This window comes from Chrysemys picta, chromosome 7, assembly GCF_011386835.1.
Source record: "Chrysemys picta bellii isolate R12L10 chromosome 7, ASM1138683v2, whole genome shotgun sequence".
In the NCBI taxonomy this organism is placed as follows: Eukaryota; Metazoa; Chordata; order Testudines; family Emydidae; genus Chrysemys; species Chrysemys picta.
Window position 1 is genome coordinate 81,736,617 of NC_088797.1, and position 21,592 is coordinate 81,758,208.

The following is a 21,592-nucleotide window of genomic DNA, read 5'->3' on the forward strand; positions in this document are numbered from 1 at the left end:
CCGCGAGTGCTACAACCTGGCAGGTGTTCCCGCAGCACCGATCACTGCACACACTACCAGGGCGCAGGCTTCATCGACAGCATTCCTGGCTCAGGTTCCCACCCAGGAAATCTGCAGAGCGGCAACGTGATCCTCCATACACACTTTCGCTGCACATTATGCGATTACCCAGCAGGCCAGAGACTAAGCACCTTCAGAAGAGCAGTACTCCAATCAGTGAACAGCTCCGACCCCAAATCCTGAACTTGGCTTGGGAGTCACCTAATTGGAATGGACATGAACAACCACTTGAAGAAAAAACGGTTACTCACTTCTTGTAACCGTTGTTCTTCGAGATGTTTTGTTCATGTCCATTCCAATACCCACCCTCCTACCCCTCTGTCGGAATAGCCAGAAAAAAGGAACTGAAGGGATGGAGGGTCGGCATGGCTCTATATTGAGCACCATGAAGGCGCTACTCCAGGGGGCGCCCAGTCTGGCCCAACGGATGCTGCTAAGGGAAAAATCTTCCGGCCATCGTGCATGTGCACGCGCCCACACCTGATTGGAATGGACATGAACCACCATTACAAGAAGTGAGTAACCGTTTTTTCTCTGGGCTCCTTCCTACACTCCCAGTCAGGGGGTACCTGGGTTCCAGGACTGTTGTTCGCCTTGCTGGGGTAAACGGCTAGTGGCAGCCCCAGCAGCTCCTCGGTGTCCCTGGTGTCTGGCAGCTCAGGCAGTCCCTCCCCATCTCTGGCACTGTAGCTGCCTCTGGCAGGTCCAGGCTCCAGCAGTTGGGGAGGAGATGTCCAACTCCTCCAGCAGCTCTCTCCCAACTGAGCTGGAGGGCCTGCCTTTTATATTTCCAGTTCCTGACCCACCCCTCTGCGTCCAGCGGTGCGACCACAGGTGTCCCAGTTTTGCCCACCAGGGAGTGGTCGCTGTTCTCACCCCATGCATCAGGGAGACCACACACCCTTGCTACAGGCTTCTTGTAAACTAAATTCTAGGCAAAAATATAAATACAGATTACTATTTCAGTTACTTATATATTAATTATTTTATTAACATTGTTAGCAGTAATTTCGCATTTCCACTGCAATGAATGCCAAATACTTTCAAATATTTGTCCCCAAATGTTTTATGACAAATGGATGCTCCTGCATCTAAATTTACATTAACCTTTTATATACCTCATTCATTTAAATGGGGTAATTAACGCTGGAACCTAAAAATAGCCAAGTAAATGACAACTATTTCACTGCTTATCACTTTAGCAGAAAGCTTCAGCTAATATGGAGGCAAACATATGATTATAGAAAACATATGAAGGAATGGAGATTTGGGTGGGAGAGGGGAGAACATGGAAGCAATTATTACGTTTGAGGTGGTGAGAGAGAGAGTCACTATGTAGTGGCAATATGGATGTGAACAGTATTCAGTTTGACATTTTTAGGTGTCTTCCCCCCCCCCCCCACCCCCCACAGCCTTGTGGGCTAGAAACTTGTTTTTAAGTCAAAGGTCAGACACTGTAACACCCATTTAATGTAAAAAATACTGGTTACTGAACTTGATAGAGAAAAAATGACAAAAAGGGGCATACATGTACACTAAATGAACTCAATAGCTCTCCGCTGTACATGTGGTGCATCCCATTCTATCTGTGCCAAGACAGTAATTATTATGGGCCCAATATAATTAACAAATATATCAATAAAAGTCAAAGCAAATTACCATATCTGCTTTTTACAATTGTCCTCCCTTGCAAACGGTTAAATAGTCTTACCTCTTACCACAATGAAAAACAAAACACTTCTGCAGTTCTTAATGCTGTATTTACATTACATAGCCCCTTACTTTCCCAAATTGAGCTTCCAAGATTAATTTTATACTCTAGAATGTTGCCATCATGCCTCCCTCTTAAATGGCACTTACTCCTCTTCCTTACAATTCACACATTCTTACACTATTTAGAACCATTAAAGAGGATTATAGAGGATTTTTGGATAGACAGATAAAGGAAAAGGAAGCAGTGGTTGCTGCAAACTGACCACAACAAAAGGTACCACCTTATCCCGTTACCACTGTAGGCTTTTCTCTAATAGTGCAGCAGTACAAAGCAAACATTTCCTACTGATATCCCCAACTATTCCTTTAACTTAAAAGGTAGTGGTATGTTTTGGGAAACACAGAAAGAGGATTGAGAGAAGCAAACTTCTAGGTCACTTTGTAACAGTGTTTTCCAAACTTTTGAGAGCTGAGCCCTCCTTCAGGAAAATGATACCACATATGTCAGTGTTCTTGACTGTAAGGCCCGCGAGCCAGCAGTAGCTCCCATCAACGGGAATCTCCGGCAGCACAGCAGGGTTGCCGCTAAGGCTCCCTTCCTGCTCCGGCCCCACGTCACTTCCGGAAGCAGCCAGCATGCCCCTGCGGTCCTGGGGGTTGGGGGAAGCAGAGATCTCTGTGCGCTGCTCCTACCTGAAAGCACCGCCCCGCAGTTCCCATTGGCTGGGAGCGGGGAACTGTGGCCAATGGGAGTTGCAGGGGCAGTGCCTTCAGAGAAGGACAGCACGCAGAGCCACGTGCCCCCCAGGGGCTGCAGGGGCGCGTTGGCCCCTTCTCGGAGCGGCGTGGGGCCAGAGCCGCCCGAAGTAAGTGCCGCCCTCTTCAATGGGCAGGTTCTGAATAGCTCTGCAGCATTAAGACCAGGAGTAGCATGAGTACTGCAGGCCCAGCGATGCTGGACCAGCATTTCTCTTCCACCACCCAACCTGCAGCCTCCCGGGACCAGCCCCCCATACTTCCTCCTGCAGCCCAAGTCCCTGCCCCAGCCCTGAACCCCCTCCCAGAGCCAGCCAAAAAAACGAGAGACATACATGCTTTGGAAGATGAAAATCAAACACACACTTTCGCTCATCCAGTTTTTAAAGTAAGTTTTGCATTATTCTGCTCTTAAAAAGTTTACTCGAATAGGTGCCTTGTTACTTTCATATATTTTCCTGGTTATTATTTTATAAAAGGAGTATTGTTTTATGGTACAAGTAGACTTTGTTTTAGTTACACGAGTGGCTCTGTAACATTACATCATTAAGGAGTTGTAAGCAATGTATTAATTTAGTAGTTGATGTGGCTCTCACATTGAGGGTTTTTTGCCAAAGTGGCCCCCACTTAAAAAATAGTGAAGTGCAGTGACGTATGTCCTTCTTCAACCTCACTATGTGCTGGTAAAAGGGCTGCCAGTCTTAATGTATACATCTACGTCAGTTAGTCTTTCCGTATCTCCTCAAGGGGTCAACCCTACACGTTGGAAAACATTGATTTATAGACCCACAAGCTTGTCCCTTCTCCTTATTATCCCAGGCCACACTGCTACAAAGACAACATTTTTACGTTGTGCAACCTTGGCTTGTGTTGCACTATAACCACTGATTTTCAGTTGAGAGTATATATCAATACCCTTCCTCCCGACAAGTGAGTCTTCTACATAACAGGGCTTTGGGGATGTATCTCAATACTATCAGCTGTAGCATACTCTGCCAACAGAAGCACAAAAAAGTTGGCTGGGCAGAGCTAGGCTTAACTGTGCAAATGATTGATTTCAAAGAACTACTGGGAATCTTATCTGTAAAATTGTTTGACAAATATATAAAGCACACACACACACACATTCTCTCTCTTTAAAAGAACTAACATATAAGTGTTACATACAAAGAACTCTTAATAAAAGCAGATGAAGGTGTAACAAGCAAGTATTTGTCCAGCAAATGGCACCATCTACAATAGATGGGCAGAAAACCTTCAACCACGGGAAAAAGGTTGGAAGAGATTTGTTTCAAAATCTAATGCTCCTAATGCTAATGCTCCTATTACTACCACTTCCTACTCTTCCCTTCCTCCTCATCGCTACCACCACCATACATATTGCATTCAGGTGCTGAACTGGGCCAGCTGGCAATGACTCAGAAAACCGTTCCTTTTCCATCACAACAAAAATATTGAGCTTCAGAATTTAAGCTTCCATTGTTTACAAAACAGTCTATATCCCTTAAGGCTGCAAAAATATACCACCTAACAACTTCAAATAGTCAATCCAAATGGAACCAATTCAGTAATGCCTACCTGAGATTTCAGACATCCTAATAAGGGGTTTACTCTGAACCCTAAACTGTGGGAATTTTAATGTCAACATTGTTGACAATTTCACCACTGATCAGGGTATGCCAGGAAAAAGAATCAGATTATGAAGATATGCACAATCACAGTAAGTAGCATAATGGCATTCTGGCATCATAAGTGGGTGGAGATTGACTACACAATTCCACCCCACCCCAATCATGCAGATTTCATAAATATTCTCCCCAGAAACAAGTCCTTTCAACTACAGTACTATAGTGTCACTATACACTTTGCATTCTCATTTGTCAAGAATATCTTCCTTCTCTTTAAAAAAAATAAATAAGGGAATTCTAGAAGGATAAATGCCACTAATTTAATTGTATCACAAAAGTACTGGTAAAAGTCAAACAGACATCCCCCCTTAGCAATCAACAAGCTTCTGTATTTTCATTTTATTCAGACAGTAAGAGTAGAACAGAATCAAAATATTAACGCAGAACAATTCTATTAATATAATTCATAAACATATTTGAAAAAAGTGAATGGAAAATAAAAAATATCACCTAGGCAGATGTTGGTTGTCTTGTTTTCCAGAACCTCACCTCTCATTTCAAAATTGAAAAGTCTCCAAGGTTGTTTGAAAACATGCACTAAGTACAACTGATGCAGAATCATCTGTTCATTTGTACAGAACATGAAACAATAGCTCAAGTTGTGAGCTGCATATTCATCTCATCTCAATAGGTGTTAATCCAAATGCAGTGATGATACTGTACTCAACACGTAGAAGTAATAGTATATTATGAAGTAATGCAGTCTCCTTGTACTGACATTTCACTGGAGATACATCTACACTTTACACTCTTTACGGCAGCATGCAGAGGACATATTTATTATACTGCTAGCAGTGTAGACAGCATGGCTTAGACAAGTACAGTACAGACACACACACACCTGAACCCTGTGGGTTAGTACCCTACACGGTTCTCTACACACCAAAGCAGTGCCTCCCCTGTGTACATTGCTATTTGTAGCACTGTGGAGTCCCCCCCCCACCACAGGGAAAGCTCTAAATGGCTCCCCATTGAGCCTTTCCCTGCCACACGAAAAGGCTCTGGTACAGGGCAGGCAAAAGGAAAAGGTTTGGCAGCTCCGTACTGCTGGAGCCTTTCCCCTCTGCCGCCTCTTTGCCAGAGCTTTTCCTTGCCACAGTGAGAAGCTCTAACAGCGAAAAGCTGCTTGAGCTTTTTTCCGCTTCCTCCCCCTATGACAGTCCCATTGACACAAGTAGCTACATACCACAGCGTGGACACAGCCCGCTTTTCACTGAGACATGTAGCTACACATACCCTGCCACCAGTGGAATGCAGTGTAGACATAGTCTTTGTTGCCATGAAAGGTGAACATGGGAGAGTGCCACCACTAATTTTTCCCATAGTCAAGAAGGAACTACATCCAAATAGCACAGCAGGGCATCTGATCCCCACTGAGGGAGAGCCAAGCCCAAGGAACCCAGCAGAGAAGCTTCCATCTTTTGTAGTATCCTCTCACTAACAGGTGTCTAGTACATTTTTCAAGTCTTACTACCACAGATATCCATCATCATCTAGGACATATCACACTGCTATGTGGCGCATCCATAAACAGACCAATATTAAAGAGAACTGAGGTAACAAAGTCCTGAAAACCACAAAGACTTTTTTAAACCACAACCTTACCCAATTATGTTAGCAACCATCAAGCAATTTGATATTGTTTTACCTTGCTCAACTGGCTTTAAAACTATGATTCACCATCTGCTCTGTCCAACATTAATAGTTTTTATTTGAAGCTTTTCCTGCAATTGACACTTAATAATAAAAAAAAATATATGGAGATATACCTATCTCATAGAAATGGAAGGGACCCTGAAAGGTCATCGAGTCCAGCCCCCTACCTTCACTAGCAGGACCAAGTACTGATTTTGCCCCAGATCCCTAGGTGGCCCCTTCAAGAATTGAACTCACAACCCTGGTTTAGCAGTCCAATGCTCAAACCACTGAGCTATCCCTCCCCCGCAAAGAACATGCGCACCAGGTGAGGCTCACACTCACAACCTTGGCAAAAGTACCAGTATATTGCTAAAAGAACAGGAGTACTTGTGGCACCTTAGAGACTAACAAATTTACTACTCTGAAACCTGTCAGTATATTGCTAGTCCAAATTCCCTCGGATCTGAACAGCTGTTAATTTTTAGAAGCTAAACTTAAACAAGGAAAAACAAAATCAGATTCTAATTTGTATTAGGTAAAATTTGCTTTAAAAAACAAACATTTTCCTCAAATACTCCAGCTCTCAACTTAATTTTATTAGTAAGTTTAGTAAAAGACTCAAATGCAGGACCCTACCTAAAATCAAAAGTGAAATGCCACATTAACACTGACACATGGCAAAAACCAGTCACAGAAATATGCGTCTGAACTTTAAAGTACAGCAAAGTTATTGTCCATCAGGAAAAGTGAGCAAAAGAGAGGAGAGTGCACAATTTACAGGAACAGGAAAGTCTGGGGGTATGCATGTACTACGGGACTAATATGGGCATGGCTTGAGAGCTGTAGCCATGCCAGTATAACCCAGTAACGTAGATGCAACCTACACCAATGGAAGGGGTTTTTCCTTTGGTGTAGGTACACAACCTCTCCAAACAACAGTAGTTATGTTGATGGAAGAAAGCATTCTTCCATCAACCTACCTGTATCTACACTAGGGATTAGATTCACATAGCTACGTCAGTCAGAGGTATGGATTTTTCACACCCCTGAAAAACAGTGATGTCGACATAAGTTTCGAGTGTAGACAGGTGTGGGAAAATACAGCTTTGTATATCATGTAGTCATGCTCAGCACATCTTTAGCAAAAAAAACCTTTCAGCATGAGGAGCATTTCTACAAAATGCCTTTATTTTTAAATTTCTATAATTCTGTGTCCTAATCAGGTTTACATTTTATACTACAAAATTTTGTACATTTGTATTCTGTTAGATACACTGGAGAGGATAAAGACATGCAAAGCCCACCACCGCTCTTCAAGAAACTAATAGAAAATATTAATTTCAACACAATTTTTTTTTCCACATACCACTGGACATGAGAACCAAAAAATGCATGTCAGAAGTTCCATCAGAATTGTTATTGTACCTTTTCCCTAACAATGTTTTGTTAATTATTCCGTAAATATCAAAGTCACAGAAAAAAACTCTACATGCTTAAGTAGTACTTTTACAAATCTTTGGAGGTACTCTCCATGCCCTCCCCCCAAAGAAATTAAATGTTTTCCTTTTACTTGCCGGCTTATTTGTTGCCTTGGTGATAGATACAGAAAGTTACCACATCTGCTTATCTTAAAAACACTATTCCCAGGAGACTCAAGTTACTGGATTCTTGATTTCATGTTGTCCAACACTGCCATATAGAAATGGTATCAAAATATGTTGGTGTACTAAATGCACAGCTTTAGAAATCAGAAAAAAAACAGCAGATTTCACTATAAATTCACTACACCTCGCACATGACCTTTTTAAAGAGGCACCCTCAACATTAAAAACCTATTTCCTAGTTTCTCATGTGTAGAGAAAAGTATTTTTCAAATAGGAAAATGAGACTGCAAAGACACAAAAACTGGCAGAACCCGGGGCAAATGTCACTGTAACCAAAAAACTACTTTTAACTTTAATGGTGACCGGTTTCAGAGTGGTGGCCCTATTAGTCTGTATCAGCAAAAACAACGAGGAGTCCTTGTGGCACCTTAGAGACTATTTGGGCATAAGCTTATGCTCCTTGTTTTAACTTTAAGTTTGTTTGTTTTTAATTTGACTAGATGTGAAATTGACATTGTGCCTTCAAATACTTACTTTTTACAGTAACAGAACTTGGGAAGATACGTATATTTACTCTCGCAGACATTTTCTGTTCAATCCTGCTAATATTGATTCAACTAGTATTCTGAAAACTGTGCCCTCAAAATCAACTGCTACTTGCAGCAAAGAGCGGATAGGTCATAGGGTGTTGACTCCACTTCCTTGCTGCTTCTGCAGGTTTCCAGAATCATCACTACAAACAGCCAGGAAGCCTTTAAAAGCACCTGGAAATGAGGCAGAGCCTTCCTAGCTACCTCTACTAGAGAAAAACAGGTCACAAAAGAGCCTCTCTCACAGAAGCACCAGGAGCAGAACATTAAAACAAATTAAATATTTTCCTTTTTTCTCCCATGTAATCAAATGCTGCTGTTACCACAGGACTATTCCAAATTCACAAATGGAAGGTGAAGTGATCTATGACACTACTGATCTGTGGTTCACACCACAAAAAAGTTTGAGAACCACCGCTTAAAGAAGTTCACCAGACTCTTAAAAAAAAACAACACTAAAATTAATTGTTGAGGTTAGAAGAGTACTTTTACATTAGAGTTGTACGTATACTAGATGAAATGTGTACTAAACACCCTGTATAAACATGAACTACAGAGTACATTTTGGAAAAACCAGGGTTCCAAATGTTGGGCAAGAGGAAGAGGTGTGCACTGCAGAGACAACATGCTCATTTTCCAAGCGACTGATGCCAGAAGTATAGCAACCACTGCCAGATGGTTTGGCCATCCTCCATGCCAGTGGTACAGTAAACATTGCAGCCAGAATGGGAAAATGGAAGAAGGGGAAAATTCCATAAAATAATGGGGACAAGACAATGCAATACTTTTTACTTTTACTCAGTCTCTGGCTTTAAAATATTCTATTTTATACAGTTCATTCATTCTGTTCTATACAAGTTAGTATTTTTTTTTTTTAAGATTTCAATGTAGCTGATAAGAGATGTGAATTATCACACTCAACGACTCAATAAAGGGGGGGGGGGGGGGAGAGGCCACCCTCCTGGGCCATAGACAAAGTTGGTGTTTGGTCTCTCCAGGGTTCTAGGAAGCAGGGTGCTGGGCCCAAGGGCCGGACCTAGAGGTACCACTGAGGAAGAGCAGGGAGAGCAGCTGCCCCAGCGATCCCAGGAATCCAACCTGAGCACAAGTGGATCCCAGGGTTTCTTTACAGAGCCACACCTTCACAATAGTGCCATGATTGTCCCCCTGCATGTCAGTCACCACAGTCTGGGTGGGAGAGGACTCCCCTCACAAAATTTCACATGCCTGCACCCAGGAGCACCAACCCAGGTGAGCAGAGAAGAGGGTGCCTGGGGGGAGAGGGTCACAGAACAGGGAACCCCCTCCACATGGCCCCCCTCCCTCTCTCTGCAGGTGGGGGACTTCACCCACCTACCACCCAAGGGCTAGCACATCAGGTGGTGACAACGGATTGGGCAACTCCACATCCCCAGAAGTATGGTTCCAGGGGAGAGCTTGCTGAAACATAGAACAGAGTTTGACTGAGGGATGGGGGTGCTGCCAGGTAATTGAAAGCTGAGGCACTGCCAGGTGATTTGGGAGTATATGGAAGATAGCATTACTGTTTAGTATAATAATCACAACAAATTAACCCAAAATAGACTGATATTTACATTTTAACCTTCAAAGAAATCCAAAAGCCAGGAGCCTAAGCAAACCCTGAACCCCTGGTACAAGTCCTCCTCCCCACACACAGAAATCTGAAATGGCCTCCCTGGCCAAAGCCCCAGGAGGAGCTGTCGACCCTGCTCCAGGCCATGCTGGTCACTGACAGCTTTAATCACAGCATCTTCCCCATCCAAGGACTGGTCGCAAGTCAGAGAAACCACCTAGTCCTTGGAAATGGAAAAAAGCAGTGACTGAAGCGGTCAGCAACCAGCACAGCCTGGAGCAGCAGAAGCTCCTCTTCCTGGTGTTCTGGTCCCCCAGACCCATCTCCCTGCTTCTCAGAACCACAGAACACCATCTCCTTATGCTTCCATGCCCATTCCAGAATTAGAGGAGAGGGCTCAGCGAGGACATACATGTGCTGAACCCCCTCCTTTGGAAAATTCTGGTTGCACCCTTGTAGACTCATAGGCAGTAGGATGGCCCTTATCCCATTTTAAATCTCATGTAGAAAGTTGTTTAGTTAGGTCAAGGCTCCTTAACACTGAGAATTTTGAAGCTGCATTTAATCTTTTTTAAATAGCTATTTAAAACTGATTTGATTTCTTATCAGTAAATACAGAAATTTCAACTACACACACATTTTGGAATTTAGCTATAAACAAAGTAATCATTTCCATTTCATGAAGCACATCAGGCCTTGAAAATCCATTTGTCCGTAGCAAGTATGGTACAGATAGTAGTGTATGAACTTTTCATCTTAAAATTTTTTTTTGTCCCACATAATTGCAAAGGGTCTTACAAATGTGAATTGACGCAGTGTTGCCTTCTTAAGCCCCTGGACAGCTCTAGTGCTTCAGCAGGGTTCATAGCTCACAGAGGGTAGGCCAGCCTGAAATCAATCTGTTACTATTCAGAACACAATATGCAGTGATGAAATTACCAAAAAGCATTTCAATTTCACTCTGCTAATGAGTAGCAGCAGGATCTGGAGCTATTCACAGGGAAGACCACCTAAAAATGGAGGCTGTGGAAGGATTAGAAATGCAGCCAAATGGTAATGGAGGCAGGGAAGACACAGAAATGCCCATTGGAAGAGGGGTTTCATGTATTTAAAACACCAGCTAGTCAGAGGATTGGCCTACATTTAAGACATATGTTTGTCATAGCTACATTGGTTAGGGGAGTGAAAAAAGAACCCTCTGATCAACATAGCTATGCTAACCAAACCTCCAATGTAAATACAGCTCTGACAACAGAAGAGGGCTTCTGTCTACATAGCTAATGTCCTTCAGAGAGATGGTGTTCCTACACTGACAGAAAACCCTCCTTTGGTCAGTGTAGGTTACCTCTACAAGAGGGAGCTATGCCGGCATAGTATGTCTACACTGCTGAGCCCTATGTGACATATTAATTACAAGTGTAAAGAAAAATCAATCAAGATATGTGCCTAACACACATAAACAACCCTACCGTCTTCTTACTGTAACCTTTGTTCTCTCTTCTCCTTCTCCCCTCACTTGCACCTTGGGTCTTTGTGTTCACTTGTACCTTATCCCTAAATTGTAAAACAGGTATCATGAATTGTGTACATTCTGTAAAGCACATAGAGAGAAGGAGGATAGTCCAATGATGTGCCAGTCTGAGACCTGAGAGACTTGAGTTTAATTCCCAACTCTGCCACAGACTTCCTGTGACGCTTTATACAAGTCACCTTATTCTGTGCCTCAGTATCCTGTCTGTAAAATGGGATGTGAGGATAAATACATTAAAAGATGAAGCCTTAGTAATGTGCAGTAATGAGAACATATAAATATTTACAACAGATAGCACCTAGCACATTTTGGGCACTGTATAAGACATAAAAGATAAATCCCCTTTTAAAAAAAAAGTCTATGGACTGCACTTTCCCCTATTCACCACAGTTTTGTCCCACAGTTTACAACTGGTATAAGACTCTGGCTAGTAGCAGTTGGTACATTTTTCATTATGTTGCCCAAAATGTTTATATATACATAATTAAATATATGTTCTACAAAACCACCTTGTAAATGTGTTTTTAAAAACACATTCCTTATATAACATACATCTAGAGAACTTCATGGTGTCATACAAAACCAACTGATATCAGAAAGACTAAGACCATAACACAAAGTTTGAAAATTTAAAACATTTCACAAAGAAGAGGAAGGGACAAATGACATACAGTTGTGAATTAAAGTATCTAAACTAGAAAAATCTAGAAACTATGGTAATGACAACAGTGTTTAAGTGTAAATGCTTCTACTTATACAAATAAAGCTAAACCCTGGGATGAACAAAGGCAAGCACTGATTACTTTAGCAGACCACTTTTTCCCCCCCACCATATGAAGCAATCCATAACCTCTAAAACAACAGAAATTTTGGTTTACCTGATTTTTCATATGAAAGAAGAAATTACACTTATGACAGTTTTTAAATCTTGAATTGCTGTACTATATCAATAGCACTCGGGAACTGCACAACGCAGTTCGGTGATTTTCTATATGTACAGAAATAACTTATATAGTCATGATGTTTAACCAAGTGCACATTTAGATGCTCAAAATAATATAAAATATGCAACCGTACAGTTGCAACAGTACCAATGCACATATTACTAGAATCTGGAATTTACAAATAAAAAGATGAGTTCTCTACAGCACACAAACTCCATTTTACAGATTATGTATTCATAACACTAACCCAAGGAAATCCTGCTTGTGTTTTTTCCCCCAGCAAGAATGTGTTTCAACACAACAGAATATATTCTTGCTTGTTCTCTCCCTCCACGCACATTCCTACACCCCTTAGGGAAACAATTACAACAACACAGACAAGGAAAGGAAATAATTCAACATAATCTTTTATTTTTATCACAAAAGTATTTTTAAACCCCTGTCACTTAACATTAAATAAAAACAGCTTTTACAGGGCATTGTACTATGAATATTCAAGCTGAGTAAAAATATAATTGTTTCTTAGACCTATCAGATGAAAGGGCTGGTTATTTTCACTCCACAGAGAAGCTAAGTTTTTACCATTTCCCAGTAACATATAAATTTGAAGAACTAAAATTATCAGAATAGCAGCCATATCTTCCATGCAAAGAGAATAAGTCTAATCAATGCCACCTCCTCTGTCGTCCTCACATATGCTAAACACATACACAACAGAAGCCTTCCATTAATATCGGGATGCCGATCTCTCTGGGGAAGCGAAAGAAACCTTTACCCCAATCTCAATCCCCAAATTATGGCAGCTTCTTACTACTGCATTCAGGATAATTTCTATGATTCGTGATCCACGTCAACCTGATTGATTCTCCACCACACACCACGGTGTGTGCAGCAGGGAGAAGAGGCTGACATGTACTTCCATGCTACAGAGAGCACAGGGGGGAGGGTGTGTTTACCACTGCACTCCGTACCCCACCTTAGGTGCCTAGCGAGAGGAAAAGACAGGCTGTGTCATACCCTCTTGTCTGCAAGCAGAGGGGGCGTCCTCTGACCACTCCCACATCTGCTACTCCTCACACCGAGCAGGGCCCCAGCTAGGGGGAACGAGGACACCCCACTGCCCAAGCCTCAGGATCTGACTGAGCACTGCCCTACAGAGAGAGCAGGCGACGCCTGCACCTCCCCCCTCGGACCCTCCCAACGCCTGCTGAGCAGGGCCCCGCGGGGGTGACCGGGCCCCCCGTCGCGCAGAGGGGGCACGCAGGGGGCAGGGTCTGGGGCCGGTCTCTTACCGCCAGCTCGGGGCTGTGCGAATCCCGGTGGGACACGGCGCGGATGACCCCAGCTCGCCAGCGCCCGCTGTCCCCTCGCTCCGGCGGCTCCTCTTCGCCGCCCCCGACACACAGGAACCGCTTCCCCACCAGCTCCGGCCGCGTCTCCACCACCGCCATGGCCGCTGCCGCACAGGCACCGCACCAGCCACCCAGCCCTCTCCTCTACGGGCCGCCCATGCCGAGAGGCCGGCTGAGCCGAGGGGAGCAGGGCTGTCTGCGGCTGGCTACGTCCGTCCCCCTCGCCCGCTCCGAGCCGGGCGCCCCGGGCAGCTCCGCCGCCGCGATCAGCCTGACACAAACACACGGAGGGGAGGGGGCGGGGGGAGCCGGTCTCTCACCGCCGCGCTGCAGCCCCGACCACTCCGCCCACACAGCCCACTGCCATGGAGACCGACACCACGCGCCGTCTCCCTCCGCCAGACAGCGCGAGCGGGGAGGGGGCAGGAGGAACTACTACTGCATGGGAAAGAGTCCGGCCCCAGAATTTGCTGCTTTGCTGGAACTGAGCATGCTCAGTACCATCAGCTGTAGCCACTGCCCCGGCTCTGCCCTCCCTGGGGATTGCAGGCTGCTCCCTGCTGTTTACAGGGGCAGAGGGGTGAATCGGAGCGGATTGGGCAGGGTCTATGTGGGGATAGACTGGCGGCACGGAAGGGACAAGCAGAGGAAGGGGGATGGAGGAGGGTTTAGGGACACAGTCGGGATCGGGGGTAGGAGCCGGGGTTGAGAACGGGTAGGGGCGCTGCCAGATGGGGTCCGAGGGGAGCCCCGGGCTAGGAAGGATCCCAGGGGGAGTTACCCGTCCCGAGCAGGGTGAGCAGTCGCCAGGGGCAGCAAAAATAGGGTGTGGGGCGCAGCGCGGCTTCCCCACCCGGCGCGGCAGGACGGTGCCGCTCAGCTCCCGCTTCCCAGGGCTGTGTTCTTAGAGGCGTGGTGCCTCCCAGTGCCTAGACACAGCAGCGCTTCCCCATCTGGTATGATGCATTGAGCTGCTAAAACAGACTTGATTTAATCAAATACTTGACATACACCCCCTCTGAAAATTATAATTGTCTTACTTGTTTTTAATCTTTAAAGGAATCCCTTATCCATTTATATGTCTGCATAAAGCCTCATAGCAGTTCACAAATGTGTCTTAACTATTATTATTCTCCATGCCTGAATTGGACTGCCTTTATCTTGACATCCACTGTAAATGTAGGTTAATGCTTCTTTAAATTATTTATTTTTAATATGCTAGTTCGATTACTCTTAGCACTTAATCATCTACTTTTGTGGAGATGGATCGGATGTCATTGTGCTATTTAATTGATATTTTCAACACCAGACACTCATTGAATACATCAGTAGTTTCCAAGATCTTCCACCATCACATCTCACACTGTTTCTGGTATAGCACTTCATATTTGTATGGCAACATGAGTTTTTCATTCTCAATTTTTGTTCTTTTTTCAGGCACATTTGCACTGTAAAAGTGATAAAAGAAATAGTAGAGTCAAGTACTATAGTGTGATCTCTTTATCATGAAAGTGCAACTTACAAATGTAGATTATTTTTTGTTACATAACTGCATTCAAAAACAAAACAGCATAAATCTTTAGAGCCTACAAGTCCACTCAGTCCTACTTATTCAGCCAATTGCTAAGACAAACAAATTTGTTTACATTTACTGGAGATAATGCCTGTTTCTTAGCCCTGGTCTACACTGGGGGAGTTGATTGATCTAAGATACGCAACTTCAGCTACAAGAATAGCATAGCTGAAGTCAACGTATCTTAGATCGACTTACCTCGCATCCTCACGGCGCGGGTTCGACTGCCGCCGCTCCCCCATCAACTCCGCTCCCGCCTCTCGGCAGTGGTGGAGTTCCGGAGTCAACAGCAGAGCAATCGGGGATAGATTTATCGCATCTACACTAGACGCAATAAATCGATCCCCGATAGATCAATCACTACCCGCCGGATCGGCAGGTAGTGAAGACCTGCCCTTATTTACAATGTCACCTGAAAGTGAGAACAGGCGTTCGCATGGTACTTTTGTAGCCGGCATTGCAAGGTATTTACATACCAGATATGCTAAACATTCATATGCCTCTTCATGCTTGGACAACCATTCCAGAGGACATGCTTCCATGCTGATGATTGTTTTAAAAAATGTGTTAATTAAATGTGTGACTGAACTCCTTGGAGGAGAATTGTATATCTCCTGCTCCATGGTTTTACCCGCATTCTGCCATATATTTTGTATTATGGTAGTCTAGGATGACGACCCAGCATATGTTGTTTGATTTAAGAATACTTTCACTGCAGATTTAACAAAACACAAAGAAGGTTCCAATATCAAATTTCTAAAGATAGCTACAGCACTCAACCCAAAGTTTAAGAATTTGACGTGCCTTCCAAAATCTTAGAGGGACGAGGTGTAGAGCATGCTTTCAGAAGTCTTAAAAGAGCAACACTCTATGCAGAAACTACAGAACCCAAACCACCAAAAAAGAAAATCAACCTTCTGTTGCTGGCATTTGAATCAGATGATGAAAATGAACATGCATTGGTCCACACTGCTTTGGATCGTTATTGAGCAGTACCCGTCATCAGCATGGATGCATGTCCTCTGAAATGGTAGTTGAAGCATGAAGGGACATATAAATCTTTAGCGCATCTGGCACGTAAATATCTTGTGACGCCAGCTACAACAATGCCATGCAAACGCCTATTCTCATTTTCAGATGACATTGTAAACAAAAAGGGGGCAGCATTATCTCCTGCAAATGTAAATACATTTGTTTGTCTGAGTGATTGGCTGAACAAGAAGTAGGACTAAGTAGACTTGTAGGCTATAAAATTTTACATTGTTTTATTTTTGAATGCAGTTATTTTTTGTACATAATTCTATATCGTTAATTCAACTTTCATGATAAAGAGATTGCACTACAGTACTTGTATTAGGTAAATTGAAAACTACTATTTCTTTTGTTTTTTACAGCACAAATATTTGTAATCAAAAATAAATATAAAGTGAGCACTGTACTCTTTGTATTCTGTGTTGTAATTGAAATCAATACATTTGAAAATGTAGGAAACATCCACAAATATTTAAATAAATGGTAGTCTATTATTGTTTAACAGCGCAATTAATCGCAATTAATTTTTTTAATCGTACGGTTAATTGCAATTAATTTTTTTAATTGCTTGACAGCCCTAGTAAAAAGCCTTACTAAAATCAAGATATATCACACCTAATGCTTCTCCCTTATTCACTAGTAAACCTGTCAAGTAAGGAAATTAGTTTGGTTTGGCATGATTTTTTCTTGATAAATCCATGCTCTCTATTCCTTATAATGTGGTTATACACTAGGTGCTTACAAATGGATTGTTTAATAATTTGTCCTGTATCTTTCCGGTTATCGAAGTTCGGTTAAGTGGTCTATAATTCCTGGATCCTCCTTATTCCTTTTAATAGAGATGTAGGGTTCGATTTTCAAAAGTTTAGGTGTGTACATCCCAAAGCGCAGGTGTGAACAGTGTTTTGTTGGCAGGAGCTCTCTCCTGCCAACAAAGCTGCCGCCGCTCATTGGGGGTGGAAATTGTTTGTCGGCAGCAGAGCTCTCTCCCGCCAACAAACAGCGGCTACACTGCATGCCTTTTAGCGGCACGGCTGTACCGGCACAGCCCTGTCGCTTAAAGGTGCATAGTGTAGACAAAGCCTTAGCTGCGGGAGCTATTCTGAGATAAAAATACAGTGAGAACAAGACAATTTGGTTTTAGCAGTGAGGAAAAGGCCTGAGAAAATGTCTCTGAAATAAGATCAGGGCAATATGCTCATATGTTTGTGCCAAAATAGTGAAGTGCAAATTTTGTTTTGAAAACTTGATCAATATTTGTAACAGTGATAATGGGCTGGTGGGGGTTTTTATCAGGAACAATGTCAGATTTTCTAACTAATAGTTTGTGTTTAAAATGTATTTCAAATACTGTGTACAATGCTTTACACAAGTTTCAATGTTTTGTGTACATTAAATGTTTGTTTAATATAGGCCATACAGTTTCTAACCTACAATGGAAAGAGACTAATAAAGAGACCACAGTACCTTCATTCAGGGTTTTACATACAATAGTCCTGCAGTTTAACTCTATAAAATGCTTTTACAAATTACAAAAAATATCTTTAGTTATTTGTGTCCAAAGTTTAAAGAGAGATTCCACAGTGCTAGCAAATTGTGACAGGAGTGCCCCCAACCATACTTCTTGCCACCACCTGGATCAGAAGATGAGGAAAGGTGAGAGCTAGCAAATTGTGACTGGCGTATCCCCAAACATCACAATTAGTTACCCCTGGACCAGAGGATGAGGAAGATGAGAGGCAGCAAGTTGTGACTGAGCAGCAAAAAAGAACTCCCATAGGTGTCAGTAACTGCTGCAGGTAGCAAATTGTGACCACAGCAGTTTGTAACATTCCAGCACAGCCACCACAAACTACTGCGGGAGATGAGGCTGCAGCAGGAAGCAGCAATAATAGTCACATGCTACATCTGCTCTTCCAACTGCTGCTACTGCTGCTTTAACAGGAACTTCCCTGGGAAGTGCAGCAGCAGCAATCCTTGGATGGGGTATTCCTTTTACAGCTGTTACAGCTGGTGCAAGAGTTGCAAAGGGAAGGAAAGCAGCAGCAACAGTAAGATAAGATGTTATTCCTGCCTTGCTTTCCATTAGCCACCCATGCTTTCAGTTTCATCATATATGGTTTTTTATTTTATTTGCCATTCCCGTCCCTGCAGAATTATTCATGCCTGATGAGGTCACCGTCTCTCCCTCTGAATGAAAATCCTGCCTAGGAAAAATTCTACCTATCCAGAGTCATGTTTTTCAATGAATATGGCCTTGCCATGGTTACAGTGCAGACAGTGTTGTGGTGATGCTGCTGCAGAGAAGGAAAACTGCATCATTCTGGTGAATGCACATAGTACAATGGAATCCATCTACACCACGATTTGAATGTACAGACTATTCCGGTATTTCAGAAAGTTCTAAACTGTGACATACTGTTAGCCTCTTATTTCTGTTCTTTCTGAATTTGAGTTTCATGGCAGATTTAATGCTTGGAAAGAAACAATATCTTTTCAGTGGCATTGTCAATCACGACCATGATCTGTTTGTAGACAGTTGTTAATGGCAAACCTATGATAATGACATTTTATTTCTATGATTGCTGCATGCCTCAATACTGCAGGTTACGTAGTAGAGGGAGCAGATGATCAATTCAATTATCAGGATTTATAGTAAAAGACAAAATTTCAGCCAGTCCTAGCAACGGAAAAACAAACATTGATACTATATGTGTCCACTCAGATCAATTATTTTCCACACAAACAACCCCCAAACCACTATTAACCATCTGAACCTGCCCTAAAATAGTTACTAACCTATGTCCTGCCCCAAAGGGACATCAATGGAAAGTATGAGAAAACAACAGCGCTGAATTTTCCAGTGCTTCAGGCAAAAAAAAAAAGTGTTCTTATAATTTCACAAATCACAGCATCTTCCATCTTTTCATATAATTGAAAAAATATTGATGGTACTGTGCACAATGGCAACAAATGGCTTCTGTGGTCAAACATTAGACTTCACTTGGGCATTTAATCAGATGAAAAGGCTGGGCATCTGGCAAATTAAGATCACATAATTAGAAGCCACTTGCAAAAAGATTGGTTCAAGTGAATTAAACACAATTAATCACAGTGGAAGTACATAACCAAGTCAGAGAAAGGACCAAGTTCTCCTAGCAGGCATTCAACTATTTAGCTACAAGACCGTCCTTTCTCTTCTAGTTGCAGCTTGCCTTATTTTTGACACATTTTTCGATTTCTACAGTGACTGAGGCACATGTCCTACAGACAGTAACCTCATTCATGACACAACCATGAAGTAGTCCCTGAGCACCTTCCAGCATATTCAATGAAAGAGGCAGGGGTCCTGTGTGATTATGCAATTAAAGAATGTATCATAATACATATACACAATGGGGCTGGATTAACCTTGCACAGTTTAAATTCTGGCATTTCTTAACTTTTGAATGTTTGAGTTTGTAACTTAAATAATAATCTTTCAACATCACTTTTAAAAATGTAAATTCCTAGTTTTTTTTTTTAAAGGCAAAATCAAATTCTACTATATGTAACTAACAACTCCCCTCCCCTAAGTCATGCATCATCAGCAGGGTTTGAAACCTTACTATCCAGTATTGCAGCATGCACCTCTATGAGGTGAGCTAAAGGAGTAAGGGCAGTAATTTGGTAGCAGCAGGAGCAGAAGTTTGTTATTCTCTGTGTCCCAGCCACTAGTGGAAGATACATGACATACTGAAACAGTGAATAACACAGGCAGGAACTGCAATACTTTACATACAGCACAGTCAAGCACAAGGTCTTTGCAGAATCTTTTTCAGGGATAGTTAGGCTAAGGGTCTGATTAGATATTAGAGATATTCCCATCTTGTTAACTTCTCAGTGGGGGATGAGGCCTTGCTCAATAATAAGGATTATGAAGGGGTCAGAATTATTAACACTAGCCACTAGAGGAAGTATAAAGATCCTGGTTCCTAGCCCTGTGCCAAAGAGTGCTTTGATAGAGGAAAACTATGCCACCACCATTTTGTCTGTGTCCCATCTGGAGATTTAGTTTTGTGTGGCATATTGGAGGGAGACACCAGTATGGTTCATGCACAGCACTAATGGAATGTTCATGGTTTTTGGCAGCAAGCCCAGAACAAATTGTGGTAAACAAACCACAGACAGGAAATGGCAGTTTTTGACACCCTATAATTTAACCAAAGCTGAATGGATTTTCATGGAGTCATCAGAATTCACCTTCCTGACCCCAGGGCTATTCACCTACCAGTATCAGTCCTGTTGCAAATTATGGAGTACTTTCTCAGTGAGGAGAATTTTTATAATGGAAAATGTTAGGCAATCTAAACCAGGGATCATAAAGGCATCCCAGATAATAAATCAGCAACTGGTTGTCAGCTGGACGTGTAATTAACCCCAAATCCAGTGTGGCCTAGGAGTTAGAGCTGGGATCTGAGAGTCAGGCTTTCTCTCTTACTACATTCCCACTATCTTGCTGAATGACTTTGGGCAAGTTACTTACATACCCTGAGCACCTGGAGCTTCTATTGATTCCAATGGGAATTTTAGTGCTGAGCACTTCTGGAAATCAGGCCCTTAGTCTAGCTATCAAATGGATAACATTATTATCAACAGTATTCAGGGCCATGAGCATGATTGGGGCCCCATCATATCAGGTGTTGGGCAAACACATAGGAAGAGACTGTTCTTGTCCCAAAGATGCCTCACACAGAAGGGAGACTTAATTCATTAATATTTGTAAAGTACTTCAGCCTTGTCTATACTGGCATACTCTTTAGCTGTACTTCACCAAGGTACAGCTTCATCAATTGTATCTGTAAAGAGTGTTGTTTGCTGTCTGTGATCTCCTTTTATAGTTAATTGTCCCCTTGCTCATTCACAATGCATGGCAAACTAGCACTGCCACTGATCCTTCCAATTCCAACATTCTGTTCCTGCTTTTGGTTCTAAGATATTACCAAAAAATGTTTGAATAACAGAATTAGTGAAAGAGGTGTGTCCCCATGTGTGCCCTGTTACACACACAGCAGCTTTCCTTACAATTGTTATTTGTAATACAGTAGTACTTATAGGCCCCAACTGAGACTGGGGAGCCATGTTACTAGGCACTGTACATATAGTGAGAGAGAGCCTTGCCCTGAAGAATTTACATTCTAAATAAACAAAGGGTGGGAGAAGAAACAGAAATGGTGAAGTGACTTGCCCATGGTCATACGTCAGAGCAGCAGCAGAGCCAGTAATAGAACTCATGTCTCCAAATTTCCAGTAAGGTGCCTGTGACGGTGTATAAACCCCCAACAGTGACAAAGGAGTTAAAGAGCTGCTGTGGGCAAGGCTGGCCCCCTCCTTCCAACTCTGTCACTTATGTCAGGGCTGGAACAACGGTTTAAAAGCAAGAAGTTCCAGTCAGTTGCTGGGCAGTTTTGGGAGAATAGGCAGTAGTTTTACAGTTTCAGAGAGAGACTCCTGGAAGGCTTCAAGGAAACTGCCATG

The 21,592-nt window shown here is 42.7% G+C and overlaps 1 protein-coding gene across 5 annotated transcripts in view; it reads right to left on the reverse strand.

Annotated features, from left to right (window-relative positions):
- The window catches only part of JMJD1C (jumonji domain containing 1C), a 348,731-nt gene extending 334,874 nt beyond the window's left edge, over positions 1–13,857 (reverse strand). For 3 of the 5 annotated variants that reach the window (XR_010589237.1, XM_005294323.5, XM_008163232.4), the window contains exon 1: positions 13,411–13,857. Coding sequence is in view for 2 of the 5 variants with exons in the window: in XM_005294323.5 (XP_005294380.1) it covers positions 13,411–13,569 (159 nt within the window). In the remaining 3 variants the exon portion in view is untranslated. The remainder of the gene's footprint in view (positions 1–13,410) is intronic. The other 2 variants (XM_065551891.1, XM_065551889.1) reach the window with 2 other exon arrangements.
- Positions 13,858–21,592: the final 7,735 nt, after the last annotated feature.